The sequence below is a fragment of the Neoarius graeffei genome, chromosome 18 (assembly GCF_027579695.1).
Source record: "Neoarius graeffei isolate fNeoGra1 chromosome 18, fNeoGra1.pri, whole genome shotgun sequence".
NCBI lineage: Eukaryota > Metazoa > Chordata > Actinopteri > Siluriformes > Ariidae > Neoarius > Neoarius graeffei.
In genome coordinates this window covers 38752297-38767534 of record NC_083586.1, presented here as the reverse complement: position 1 = coordinate 38767534, position 15238 = coordinate 38752297, and the positions used below count along the sequence as shown (strand labels likewise).

General features: G+C 39.2%; 1 protein-coding gene across 1 annotated transcript in view; it reads right to left on the bottom strand.

Annotated features, from left to right (window-relative positions):
- The window catches only part of LOC132865768 (protocadherin-15-like), a 29131-nt gene extending 14556 nt beyond the window's left edge, over positions 1-14575 (bottom strand). The window contains exons 1-9 of the mRNA XM_060898282.1: positions 14463-14575; positions 14096-14209; positions 13878-13934; positions 13716-13784; positions 13297-13458; positions 11415-11471; positions 10781-11004; positions 9999-10158; positions 9786-9887 (exon numbers count right to left, since the gene is read on the bottom strand). Coding sequence (XP_060754265.1) covers positions 9786-9887; positions 9999-10158; positions 10781-11004; positions 11415-11471; positions 13297-13458; positions 13716-13784; positions 13878-13934; positions 14096-14209; positions 14463-14574 — 1057 coding nt within the window. The 5' untranslated portion in view covers position 14575. The remainder of the gene's footprint in view (positions 1-9785; positions 9888-9998; positions 10159-10780; positions 11005-11414; positions 11472-13296; positions 13459-13715; positions 13785-13877; positions 13935-14095; positions 14210-14462) is intronic.
- Positions 14576-15238: the final 663 nt, after the last annotated feature.

The window sequence follows — 15238 nt, the reverse complement described above, 5'->3', positions numbered from 1 at the left end:
GGACAATAATTTTAACCATTTGTCCAAATCAACACAAAAAATGGTTAGCTGAGCACAGAATCAAGCTTCTGCCCTGACCATCTCAGTCCCCTGACCTGAACTCCATTGAAAACCTGTGGGCTGAGCTGAAGAGGAGAGAGAGAGAGCACAAGAGAGGGTCTCGGACCCTGGATGATCTGGAGAGATTGTGTAAAGAGAAATGGCCTCAGATGCCCTGCTCTGTATTTCCAACCTTATAAAATGTTATAGGAGAAGATTCAGTGCTGTTTTACTGGCAAAGGGAGGTTGCACAAAGTATTAAATGCAGGTGTGCCAATAATTGTGAAGGGAACTGTATTTGCTTTGGCTCTGAACAACTTTTTTTTTTTGTTGTTGTTGTGCTATGGAAAATTTAATCAGCATTCATAAGCATGTACGAATCTGCTGGGAATGACGTCACTGTTAAAGCATCACGTCAAGTCAGTTTTATTTGTATTGCGTTTTTTACGATAGATATTGTCACAAAGCAGGTTTACAGGAAAATATAAATTTTAAACATATGAATTTATCCCTAATGAGCAAGCCTGAGGTGATGGTGGCAAAGAAAAATTCACTGAAATGACATGAGGAAAAAAACTTGAGAGGAACCAGACTCAAAAATGAACTGATTCTCATCTGGGTGATGACAAATAGTGTGATTATAAATAACTCACTTCTACAACTGTGTGCTATATGGTCAAAAAGTGCAATTTTGTAACCAGAAAATTCAATATAGTTCCAACATGAAGTCTATTTTGAACTCATGTGCATTATATCAAAATAATTTGGGACAGTATGTTGAAATTGAAATTAAAACTGAAAACAATGGTTTGTAAATAATCTCAAAACAATACAATAGCGCATTATTTGATGTTTCATCTAATTTTTTTTGTTTGTTTTCAAAATAAAACATTTCAATTTTGATTCTTGGAACACATTTCAAAAAAGTTGGGATGGTAAACCATTTACCACTTTATTGTCAGTAAACCTGCTGAAGTCGTCCAAACTACAAACATGGACACGAAGAACTATACTTCCCAGAACTCACAGCGCCCTCTGTCTCCTGACTATTAACCACTGCTGTCATTCATCACTCTAATTAGTCCCTCTGCCTATTTAAACCTCACTCTCACACCACTTCATTGTGAAGTATTGTTCTGCTATCCCCATTTCATAACAAGCCTTGGTGGCTCTGGCTGATTCTTGGTTTTCTGACTGTTGGCTCTCTCTTTCACAGTTACTTGATTGTCTTCTCCTGTTTGCTGATCGCCTGACCCTTGCTAGTTCTACAGTATGACTCTGATTCTCGTCTCACGTTTTGGCTGGTTCACTGTTTGCTCTATGCTCCTCTTCTGCGCATACGTCCATAAGTGCCTGTACTGTGACATTTTTATAATGTTGCTGTTCCTTCTCACAGCACTTAAACAATATTGGGGGACTGAAGACACCAAGGGATGAAGTGTTTCAGGTGTTATTTTTTCCCATTCTTCCTGGAAACAGGTCTTAAGTTGTGTAACAGTACATAGTCGTTGTTATATTTTTCATTTCAGAATTGACCACGCATTTTCTATTGGAGACCGAGAGAACAGGAATCCTCTTCCACAGCCATGCCTTTGTAATGTGTGCAGAATGTAGTTTTGCATGGTCTTGTTGAAATATCCCTGGAAATGATGTCGTCTTGAAGGCAAGATGTGTTGCTCCAAAATCTCAATTTATTTTTCTGCATTAATGCTGCCGTCACAGTTGCCTTTGCTAAGGGTACTGACACAACCCCATACCATGACAGACCCTGGCTTTTGGACTTGTTGTTGGTAACAGTCTGGATGGTCTCTGTTCTTTTCTTCTTTGGTCCAGAGCACACAGTGTCTATTTCTTACAAAAAAAAGACCTAGAATACTGATTCATCTGGCCACAATACATGTACCCAGAGAAGTCGATGGCACTTCTGGACACGGTTAATATAAGGCTTCCTTTTTGTACAGTAAAGTTTTAACTGGCATTTGTGGATGTAACTCCAAATTGTAGTGCTTGACAAAGGTTTGCCGAAGTAATCCCGAGCCCATGTGGTTGTATCAGCTATAGATGAATGATGGTTTTTGATGCAGTGCCGTCTGAAGGCTCAGACATCACAGGTGTTCAGCTTAGGCTTGCGCCTTTGCCCTTTACGCATCAAAAGTCCTGGAGATTCCTTGAATCGTTTACTGATATGTAATGTAGAGGGTAAAATATCCAAATCCTTTTGTATCTGTCTTTGAGGAAGCTTGTTTTTAAACATTTTAATTATTTTCTCATGCATCTGTTGATAAGCTGGAGATCCTCAGCCCATCTTTGCTCCTCAAAGATGAGGCCTTTCCTGGATGCTGATTTTGTACCAAATCATGATTATAATTCTCTGCTGGCATCACCTGTTTCAAATCACATCATTATTTAATTGTTTTACCTCATTACTTGCCCTAAATTGCCCCTGTCCCAACTTTTTTTGGAATGTGGTACAGGCCTGAAACACAGGAATGGATGTATATTAACAACTGAAATGAAGCTGACCAGACAAACATTGAAATATCTTGGGTTCATACCATCTACAATGAAATACAAGTGAAAGTAAATTTAGAAATCACTGTTTTTTCTTTTTATTTGCATTTTCCATACCATCCCAACTTTTTCTGATTTTGGGGTTGAACATCGCAGAACGCTGGGATCTTGCGATGCCCTTGAAGTAGACATGGTGCTCTCCAGATCATTTAGCTGAAATTTGCAAAATAAAGCTGTTTGAAGGTTTTATGCCTGATAAGATATAACTTTTAATGATAAGGATAATGAGAAACCTTGAGATGCATGATATGGCAGGATATTATGCATAGTATTTTGACTTGACACCAACAACAGGAAAGGAAGTCCATTCATTGGGCTTAGTCACGAGAAAAAAGGAGTCGGAAATGGTAGCCTGGGTATTCATCACAGAAAACACATGGATTGCCAAGTATTGCATAATCATTGCACTTTCCAGTGAAATAATTCATCAGATTCATTCTTGACATCTGGGCATGGAATGCACAGTGTCCATGTGTTTTGCCTTTTGACGTAGTTTTGTCAATTATGTAACACTACTAGACATGAATCTGCATTCAGTAAACCCCAGCTTTTAACATTTTTGTTTAAATGACTTGATTTTGAAGACTAATCTAACCAAGGAATATGTTTAAGTGAATCAGGAAATGTTTATTGTTAAGCATTTAGTGATTTAGGAAATATTTAAAGTTATTTTTATTTTATTGGAACAATATTTGCACTGTCTCTCAATCTTTTTGTCTAAGAAGCCTTCAAAGGTCCAAGTAATCCTACCTTTTATAAACCTCCCATTTGGATCTGGGAGTGAGCAGTTAATACTGTAAGTCCCACAAAGATTTAAGTTTCATTATTTCCATTCTATTTGATCTTTTGGTAATGAGTAAGGAATAAAACATGACAGGATGCTTTTATTGGAATATAATCATCAACGGGGTTGGAAGCTAGCATTACCACCAGGTGATTATTTTTCATAAACAGCACAAAATGAAGTGTTTTATTCCTCTTACACTCCAACAGTTTGTCAACAATTAGAACAACAATTTTTAATGTATTAAAGACTGACATGTCATACATATGTACAGGTTAATTTAAGCTCCACCTCATTTTCTCTCTTTTAAAATTCTCATTCTCATTATCTCTAGCCGCTTTATCCTTCTACAGGGTCGCAGGCAAGCTGGAGCCTATCCCAGCTGACTACGGGCGAAAGGCGGGGTACACCCTGGACAAGTCGCCAGGTCATCACAGGGCCGACACATAGACACAGACAACCATTCACACTCTCATTCACACCTACGGTCAATTTAGAGTCACCAGTTAACCTAACCTGCATGTCTTTGGACTGTGGGGGAAACCGGAGCACCCGGAGGAAACCCACGCGGACACGGGGAGAACATGCAAACTCCACACAGAAAGGCCCTTGCCGGCCCCGGGGCTCGAACCCAGGACCTTCTTGCTGTGAGGCGACAGCGCTAACCACTACACCACCGTGCCGCCCTCTTTTAAAATTAATAATACAAAGACAGCTTGTCATCTTACATAACCAGAACTGGAAAGGGATGAATTACACCAACACTATAGTCAAAGCCATGCTAATATAGAAAACTCAACACTTTCTGACCAATCACAATTAAGAATTCAACAGAATGTGGTATAATAATGGTGAAGCATATATTTAAAAAATAATAAAAATAAAAAAAACCCTCTCCTTGTGATTACAACCCTTTGACTCTGTGTATGTACTGTATCTAAATGTAGATGTGATGCTGCAATAGGGGAAAATTCATAGTGTCTTGCAAAAATATTTATCCCCCTTTGTGTATGTCCTGTTTTGTTGCATTACAAGATGGAATTTAAATAGATTTTTGGAGGGTTAGAACCATTTGATTTACACAACATGCCTACCACTTTAAAGGTACAAACCGTTTTATTGTGTAACAATAATTAAGATGAAAAAACAGAAATCTGAAGCGTGCCTAAGTATTCACCCCCTTTCATATGAAACCCCTAAATAAGAGCTGGTCCAACCAATTCACTTCATAAGTCACATAACTAGTTGATTAAAATCCTCCTGTGTGCAATCAAAGTGTCATATGATGTCTGTATAAATCAACCTGTTCTGAAAGGACCCTGACTCTGCAACACTACTAAGCAAGCAACTTGAAAACCAAGAAGCACTCCAAACAAGTCAAAGACAAAGTTGTGGAGAAGTATAGATCAGGGTTGGGTTATAAAAAATATCCCATAGAGCACCATTAAATCCATTATAGCAAAATGGAAAGAATATGGCACCACTACAAACCTGACAAGAGAAGGCCGGCCACCAAAACTCAGACCAGGCAAGGAGGGCATTAATCAGAGATGCAACAAAGACACCAAAGATAACACTGAAGGAGCTGCAAAAGTCCACAGTGGAAATGGGAGTATCTGTCCATAGGACCACTTTAAGCCATACACTCCACAGAGTGGGGCTTTATGGAAGAGTGACTAGAAAAAAAGTCATTGCTTAAGAAAATACGTTTGGAGTTTGCCCAATAGCATGTGGCAGACTCCCCAAACACATGGAAGAAGATTCTCTGGTCAAATGAGACTAAAATTGATCTTTTTGGCCATCATGGGAAATGCTATGTGTGGCGCAAACCCAACACCCTGAGAACACCATTCCTACAGTGAAGCATGGTGGTGGCAGCATCATGCTGTGGGGATATTTTTCATCTTCAGCGACAGGAAAGCTGGTCAGGACTGAAGGAAAGATGGATGGCACTAAATACAGGGCAATTCTGGAGGAAAGCCTGTTTGAGTCAGCCAGAGCTTTGAGACTGGTGCGAAGGTTCACGTTCCAGCAGGACAATGATCCTAAACATAGTGCTAAAGCTATACTGGAGTGGTTTAAAGGGAAACATTTAAATGTCTTGGAATGGCCTAATCAAAGCCCAGACCTCAATCTAATGGAGAATTTGTGGCATAACTTGAAGATTGCTGTACACCAACACAACCCATCTAACTTGAAGGAGTTGGAGCAGTTTTGCCTTGAGGAATGGGTAAAAATCTCAGTGGCTAGATGTGCTAAGCTAATAGAGACATACCCCAGGAGACTTGCAGCTGTAATTGCAGCATAAGGTGGCTCTACAAAGTATTGACTTTGGGAGGCGAATACCTATGCACACTCCAGATTTGTTTTTTCATCTTAATTATTGTTTGTGTCACAATAAAACAACAATTTGCACCTTTAACATGCTAGGCATGTTGTGTAAATCAAATGGTGCTAATCCTCCAAAAGTCCATTTTAATTCCAGCTTGTAATGCGACAAAACAGGACAAACACCAAGGGGGATGAATACTTTTGCAAGACACTGTACATTGGCATTTTGTTTCTATGAAAAATGGTGGTTGCAGTTTTTAATCATTTATCATTAGCTTAATTCATTTTCCTTCAGCTTTTCCTGTAGAGCTCACAGTTGTATTCACATATAGCTTGTTTGTTAAACATCAGTCCATCTCTTCTTTATTATATTTAATAGAACTGAAACAAAAAATACAGTTTCATCTCATCTCATTATCTCTAGCCACTTTATCCTTCTACAGGGTCGCAGGCAAGCTGGAGCCTATCCCAGCTGACTACGGGCGAAAGGCGGGGTACACCCTGGACAAGTCGCCAGGTCATCACAGGGCCGACACATAGACACAGACAACCATTCACACTCACATTCACACCTACGGTCAATTTAGAGTCACCAGTTAACCTAACCTGCATGTCTTTGGACTGCGGGGGAAACCGGAGCACCCAGAGGAAACCCACACGGACACGGGGAGAACATGCAAACTCCACACAGAAAGGCCCTCGCCGGCCCCGGGGCTCGAACCCAGGACCTTCTTGCTGTGAGGCGACAGCGCTAACCACTACACCACCGTGCCGCCAATACAGTTTCAGTTAATTATAAATTAAAATAAACAGGGGAAAAATAGCTAACATTTTGTATTTTGTAGACTTATGGCATGTTGAAACAGTAGTTAGTACGGTTGTCCCATAGTAAGAAGGTTCCGGGTTCGAACTTCACGGCTGATGGGGATCTTTCTGTGTGGAGTTTGTATGTTGTCTGCTTGGGTTACCTCCTGGTGCTCTGGTTTCCCCCACAGTTCAAAGACATGCAGGTTAGATAAAATACCCAGCTACTGGGGTTGTACAAGACAGTGCATACTTGGCACCGGTCCCAAGCCCAGACAGACTGGGGAGGGTTGTGTCAGGAAGGGCATCTGGTGTAAATGCCAAATCAAATATGTGGAACAGATCTGCTGTGACAACCCTGATGGGGCCAAAAGAAGAAGAGACTTTATGACCTGGAATATATGGTTTATTGATGTGCTCAACTGCCTACATAACTTTGGATTTGGTTGGCTGTCAGAAAGCTTCCAAAATTCTGACTCACAATTTGTAATTTGGGGATGGATGTGAATATTTTTTCACAATCAAATTCTGGTTAGTGTGACTCTGTATGACATCAAAATTGTCAAAATTCACAATGTTTTTTTTCTTATCGTCTACTAACAAGACCATATACCATCACAGGCAAACTTCAAGTGGGGAAGAGTCCCACCATAAATTTAACTTTATGCAGCTATATTCAAGAACTCAACAGCTTCAGACTCGGAAGAAGAATTACTTGAAAATGCGTTAAGATCAGTGGTGGCTGGTCAGTAGGGGGTCCTGGGGTGCCACCCCTTCCAATAATCCAGATGAGAATGACTACTTGATATTAAACATAATAAATAATTTTGCTGAATTAATTTAAGTCAAAAATTGTTTACTCATCCTACTTCACCCTGTATCCATCTAATTATTTTAACCCGTTTTTCAACTGCATTTATTTAAATTTTATGTGAACACCTCCACTTCCTGGACACTTCTGTCTGCCGGGGCACTGGCCGAATGTATGTGCATGTGGCTATACAAACTTTTGGAGAGCAGGTGACCTGAGGTTGCATTTTTATTAGTGGATTCAAGATTTAGCCTGGGGTGAAGCAAAGTGTGCCCCGGACACGCCGCCTTTTATTGGCAGCCAATTGGAATTGTTTATGAGGGGTTTTATATTTTTTTTCCATGTGATTGGACAGTTTTCTACAGACCTTCATATTTACAGCAGTCACTCACTGCTGCTTGTTAGACCAGAGCTTTCACAAGATGGCAAGTTCAAGTGGACCAGTGGAGAAAAATTCTTATTTCTTTACAGAAACATCCTTTTATACAGCGTACACTGAAAAAATAAGAGAATATCTCAGAGCATGGAAGCGCGCGAGTGAGAATTCGAAGACCACCAGATGCGAATGCACATGGATGTGACAGGCAGCAAAATATTTGATTACATATTATTTGTTACATTGACAGTCAACAATTTTCAAAAAGAGTTATCAGCGTGGTAAAAACAATCGTAGTTCTTGCAATTTCTTCATCTGATATCTTCAGGGAACTGGTTTATCTAACAAAATAAAGCTCATACAATGTTTTTTCTACTCGAGTCAGGCCAGATTTTCCATATTTTCCGTTATAACACGGATTCACTAAAAACATGGGTGGATTCTTTGGATTGCAATGTAGGTGCAATTGGTAATTGAGTGATCAATCTCATTAAATCAGTCTCATTAAATCTGAAGGTCTCATTACATAATTAAATCAGTCTTATTGAATCATACCATTAATTTTGGTGCTTAATAATAAATTACCAAACAGCTAAATTATGGTATGTTCCAAATTATTATGATCACTTACCATATTACACAACTTATATGCACCTTTGAATTCTTTGAGGTTGGGTACTTCATAAATATTGGAACACAAACACAGTTTCAATAATAAATGAATTTATTATAACAAAGATAAAAATGAATAATGTCAATTGAAATATATACAAATATGATATATGCTTAATGAGCGTGTGTGTGTGCGTGCGTGTTTTATCTGAGGTATGTGTGTCACCACGTGGAAAAGAATTTGCTCTGAGTTGCTAGCTAAGATGTGTTTGTGTGTGTGTCCATGTGGTGTAGGCCTTGTGGCTTAAGCAAAAGGTTAGCCTAGCTTGCTAACGAGACAAAAGAATGCTAGCTAAGGTGTATTTGTGTGTGGCCACATGGCCTGACACAGAGTTAGCCTGTGTATGGCCTGAATAAAGAGTTAGCATGGATTGCTAGCTAAGGTGTGAGGCCTGGTGACCACGTGTTTCTGAGTAAAACAATTGAGTTAGCTTTGGTTGCTAATTAGACAAAAGAATTAGCTGTATGTGGCTAGCTAAGGCCCAAGGATCCTACCTCGTGGAGTTAAGACAAAAGGTGTGTATGTGAGTGTGGGGGAGGACCGCCACGTGTTCCCTTGAGGTAATACCCTTAGCCCTGGATGCTAATGAGACAAAAGAATTAGCCATAGGCTAATTTCACTAGCTTATAACAGTACCCAGATAGCAATAGGTCAGTGGCCCACTGGCGGCCCACCAGTGGCAGAGTTGTCGGTGCAACGGCAGCTCCCACCAGTGGCCCACTGGCGTTTTGCTCATCGGTTCTTTGGCGGTCCGCCAGCGGCTCAAAAGCGGTTTCAGATAAAGGGCCGCCTTTTTACCGATTGTTACCCACCATTTTTTTAATAGCCTTATTATGGCCATATAATTCAAACAAGGCATTAAAATGAATATAAATGGAATTCAATTTATGATCTAAATTAATATAAATGTATACATGTAAACATATTATCCCACAGACTGATCACACATAAGGTTCAATACATTTTGTTTATTTTTAACGTGTTAACGGTTTTTATATGAATGAATGAATAAATAAATAAATAAATAAATAACAATTAATAATTTATAATATCACATTTAAAGACCAGCCAGGTTCAATACATTTTTGTTTTTTCAATATGTCTCCGGTTTTAAATAAATAAATAAATAAACAAATAAACAAATAACAATTAACAACGTCACATTTAAAGATCAGGCAGGTTCAATACATTTTTTTATGTGTTTACGGTTTTAAATAAATAAATAAATTACAATATCACATTTAAAGATCAGCCAGGTTCAATTTTTTTTTATGTTTTTACAGTTTGAAGTAAATAAATAAATAAATATGAACAATTTATAATAAATATATAATAAATAAATATAAAATGACTAGTTCAAATATTCCCCATCTCCCCATTGCCCACTTTTTTCTGCCTGTCTTTTCTCCCTCTCGGTCAGCCGCCCCCTTTAGGTACATCGCAACTTCTTTTTGCAGGTCCTCTTCTGTTGCTGTGTGCACCACTCTCCTAACAGCTCCTGTTGTAAAACAAGGAGTAAGTAAGAAAAAAATGCTTTTGCCAGGGGTTGTAAATACTTCACAATAATGATTCAAAATGTAAAAAAAAGTTGTTGTTTTTTTTAGCTTACTGTGCAACACATTCTTCAGGTGTAAAGACTTGAACGCCACCTTTCCTCCAGCACCAGTCCAATTTATTTGAAGCGCCAGGGACTTCCTCAAAATACGGCCCAACATCCTCTTCACCGCGTCTTTGGTGGTTTTCGCCCCCAAAACAGCAAGTATGTTCACCTGGAATACAAAGACCAAAATTACAATGGCATAACATTCAGTCAAACATCTTAGCTGTTTGATAGTTCATCTGTAACCTTCAAATACAGTGGGTATGATGTTGAAAATTGGAAACATATATATGATTTATTGTGCACACATCGCTCCCCTTGGGAATGGGATCAATTTTAGCAATGCTCAATCAGTGGGATCACCTGGCTCTCGCCAGATCTGTGTGTTTCCGCACAGCTTTATGAGCTACTCGTGGATCTGGGTGGATTTTCAGATTTACCCAGGCAGCCTGACCAATCCGGCTCGCAGGGCTTTCATAGATGTAACGTTGTCGACAAATCACTTAATTCAGGGAGAGGTGTAAAATGAACTCATTTCCAGAAATGTTACAGTAGTGCTTTAATTGTCAGACAAGTGGTTTTTCCAATCATGTGCAAGGATTTTTGATAAAACATTTGGAGAGCTAAGCCAGAGACGGTATTTTAAGACAGGAACTTTGGCTAAGCGCACTATGGCCATAGTTACAGATAAATGTTTGTGGAGCAACTCAGAGCAACATTCGTCATGAGAGCCAGGTTAAGATTTGTATGCCTTCAAATTCATATTGCAACATTTTAAAATCCAGACTTACCAGTTGGTTTTTCAGGTCAATGTCAGACCCAAGCTGCCTCTCCAGCTCCTCCAGTTCCTCCAGGTTACTGAGGGGCATGTTGGTTTCCTGGACGAGGCAAAGGTCTGCCACACCAGCACCCCCTAGCTTCTGCAGAATGGCCGTATTTGCAGCCACCTGCTGCTTAACCTCCTTAACCTCCTCCTCAATCGTCCAGAGGTGCTGCAGAACAAGTCTGCAAAAATCTATGAATCAAAGACAACAGATTAGAAATGGTATAAGTATAGATGTAGTAATTCAGATACTTAGTTTCCATTTACACAGCTTTCAAACAACATCAACATCTGTGTTACTGAAATTGACATAATCAAGGATGAATGTATGGTGTCCTTCTCAAAACAAAAACAAACAAAACTTTCGTAGCCCCTTAACACACGCCATTCCACCAAAAGGACGCTGTAATGGCCACTGAGAAAAACTTTACTGTCATAGTACCACTATGACACTGCATAGGGCCTTTAGTAATACATTACGACTTGGTCATTGCCATTCTGGTAACAGCTATTCAGCTAATTTATAACAGGGGCTGTATCTTAAGGGGTTAGTCTGCTTCTCCTTTAATATTGGTGCCAGATGAATGATAATTCAGTTCTACCTTGCTGGATGCTGATTTGCTGATTTGATGGATGATGCTGTGCCTGACTGGTAAACTCTGTTGAACAGATTGGAAATGTGGTTAGTAAATAGTGAGATGGTGCAATGCTATGATTACACTGAATGCAATGTTATGGCATTATACTTAACTGATACTTTTGTCCAAAGCAACTTATAAAATAGAAAATGAACAAAGTAACATACACTGCGTTCCAAATTATTATGCAAATAACATTTTTCACTGGTTTTCCTAAATAAATAACTAAATGACAAGTCATCATAATTTTCAAGTCATCAACCGTTAGAGTACAAAGCAAATGTTTTTGAACGAACCTTCCAATGATAACTGTATTTTTTTAAAAATTGAAAAACTGAAAAATTGAAAATGCACTGTTCCAAATTATTATGCAAAGCAGTGTTTTAAAAGATTTTGTTCTTGTAAAGAACTAAAAATGGCCATTTGTGAAATTGGAAGCATCAGCAGGTGATAATTACTCAAAAACATCTTACAGTTCTAGTTCCATTACTGGATTTGTACTTGATTCACAGCACACACATAATTGTGCAGATTAAGGCGCATTAAGAAAGGTTTCTGACCGATAAATACATTCGATTAAGAGAATATATGCTAAAATATATTACAAAGCAGGAAAAAGGTGAAACAGTTCAAATTTGAAGCTGCTGGTAGCTCTGGAGTCCCACAAACATCAAGAAGATGTTATGAAGAAACCTTCTATTTGGCCCACCTTAACTAATGCTCACAAGCAGAAACAACCTAGAAATACAAGAAAACCACATGCATGAGTGCATAGGTATTCTTAACAGCATGAGATGGTGCACTGCCATGCCCATACATGAAGACAATATAAAGTGGTCAGTAGTCAGTCTTAAACTCAACATACTTCCCAAACATCATTTTCACACATTTGGGTACCCTAAAGGAGGCATCCAGGTGTCTCCCCATGATTCCAGCCCAAATCATGACTCTGTCTCCTCTTTGCTGATGTAGTAGCCTTATTAGGACATGGTGGTCATTCACCAACCATCCACCTGGAGCATCCAGGGCACTCAACAGTGCAAGGACACTCAACAGTGAACAAGACTGTTTGAAAAGTAGTCTTTATGTATTTCTAGGCCTACTGGAGTCATTTCTGCTTGTGAGCATTGGTTAAGGATGACCAAATAGAAGGTTTATACATAACTGCATATCTACACCTTGGTGTTTCTTAGACTCCAGAGCTACCAGCAGCTTCAAAAGTGACTTGTTTGTTGCTTTGTAATAGTATTTTATCATTTACTCTCTTGTTCTGATGTATTTATCTGGAAGAACCTTTCTTAATGTGCCTTTATCTGCACAAACCTGTGTGTGCTCTGAATCAGCTACATATCCAGTAATGCAACTTGAACTGTAAAATTTTTTGATTGAACTAGGTTTTGATTCCAGTAATTATCACCTGCTAATGCTTCAAATTTCATAAATGGCCATTTTCAGTTCTTTACAAGAACAACATCTTTTGAAAATCTGCTTTGCATAATAATTTGGAACAGTGCATTTTCAGTTTTTCAATTTTTAAAAAAATACCGTTATCATTGGAAGGTTCGTTCAAAAATATTTGCTTTGTACTCTAACGGTTGATGACTTGAAAATTATGATGACTTGTCATTTAGTTATTTATTTAGGAAAACCAGTGAAAAATGTCATTTGCATAATAATTTGGATCGCAGTGTACAGTGGGTATGATAAGTTTACATACCCCTGTTCAAATGCCAGGTTTTCATGACATAAAATAGTTTGTCTTTTTTGTCATTTTTTTACATCATGAACACCTGGCATTTGAACAGGGGTGTGTACATTTTCAATAGGCACTGTATTATGTATTTACCTCCATGGCTGGATGTTCGAAAAAGAGGTGACTTCGATGGAAGCTGTGGTGGTGCTGGCAGAGGCGAAATCGTTGGAAGCTGTGGTAGTGGTGGTAGAGGTGATGGTGGTGGTAGACGCAGGGTGGTGGTGGTGGGGAGCTGTGGTGCCTGACTGGTAAACTCTGTTGAACAGATTGGAAATGAAAAGGCGTGTTTAGTGAGATTATTACGGCAATGATTATTATTGATTATTACTGCAACTTTTGTCCAAACCCAAAGCAACTTATAAAGTACACATATGAGTTTACATACCCCTGTTCAAGTGCCAGGTTGTCATGACGTTAAATAGTTTCTTTTTGTCATTTTTTTTTTATATCATGAACACCTGGCATTTGAACAGGGGTGTAGACTATCAATAGCCAATGTATTATGTGTATACCTCCATGGCTGGATGTCAGAAAAAGATGTGAGGTTTCCAACGGGGGACTGACTGCTTGGTTGGACAACACTGCAAACAGAGTGAAAAGACACATGATATACAAGTATTCATGGTAATTAGAAGACCAAATCATGGTACTAAGTACACAGTGGCCAATATTACCTGCAGGGTAAGTACTGGTCCTGGTGACTGAAGGGGTTCTGTGTGATTGACTGTACACTGTTTGAAAGAGATTAAGACTTAAATGGTTATCTAAGAAGCATATTCATTGCAGTACATTAATTACCAATTACTAATTAATTTATGAGCATTAGCAGTGGTTGTACCACCTGATATCAGAGCACAATAAATGACATTGACAATGACATTGACCCATTTACCTTCATGGCTGGGTGGGCGCTGCGGTAGTGGTGGTAGAGGTGGGAGTTGTGGTGGTGGTGGTGGTAGAGGCAGGGTGGTGGTGGTTGGGACCTGTGGTGCCTGACTGGTAAACTCTGTTGAATAGATTGGAAATGAAAAGGCATGTTTAGTGAGATGATACAATGCTATGATTACACTTAATGCAATGGTATGACATTATACTTAACTGACACTTTTGTCCAAATGCAACATAAAAAATAAACAAAGGAAGATATGCAGAAGGCCTGTGTCAAATGTGGGTGCATGAAATGTAAGGCAACACAAAATGAAAAGTAACAGAGACCATGAAAAAAGAAAAATGAATTTCTTTTCAGAGATATCACTAACCTGAATTTGGTACAGAAATTTTCTCTGGCAGTCGCTGAATTTTTGGAGCCGGAGGGAAATAGGGACAGTCATCTTCTTCATCACTATATTCATTGGATTGGATGAATTTCATGTTTGGCCTAGAGATTACACAAGTTACAAAATGTTAAAGAATGTGACATTGAGGGCAATATCATTGGTACAAATAATATTTATGGTTAGTTAAAAATATAGAAAAGGCACGGGCGCAGATAGAGGGGGGGACGGGGGGGGACGGGGGGGATTCGCCCCACCCAGATTTAAATTCACCTCGTTCGGTCCCCCCCACTTATAGGGACGAAAAAACGTCTATGCTGTCTTTCTTTGCATAAGGCAAACCTCACGGAAAAATCAAAAGACTAATTACTAGGGCTGCACAATTAATCGAATTTAATCGAAAATCGCGATTTTGGCTGCCACGATTAAATTAAATGAAAATCGCGATTTATTTCCATTTAAAATGCGAGCTCTGCTGCATATCTGATCAAGCATTTTTTGACCAGTACTCCGCCAAACCATTAGGGGGCGAACCGACGCATGTAAGGTTTCATTACTCCTCCTAAAAAAGCAAGCAAGCAAGCCAAGTCACAGTAATGAAACCTTACATGCGTCGGTTCGCCCCCTAATGGCGTGAGAGTAGGTAACAGATTGAGGTGAGAGAGAAAAGCTAACTATGTCGGAACAACAGACTATTTCGCACTGGAGGCAATGCTGTGACCTGCCTTCGCTCATGTTTAAAGCCAGAGCATGTTGATAGG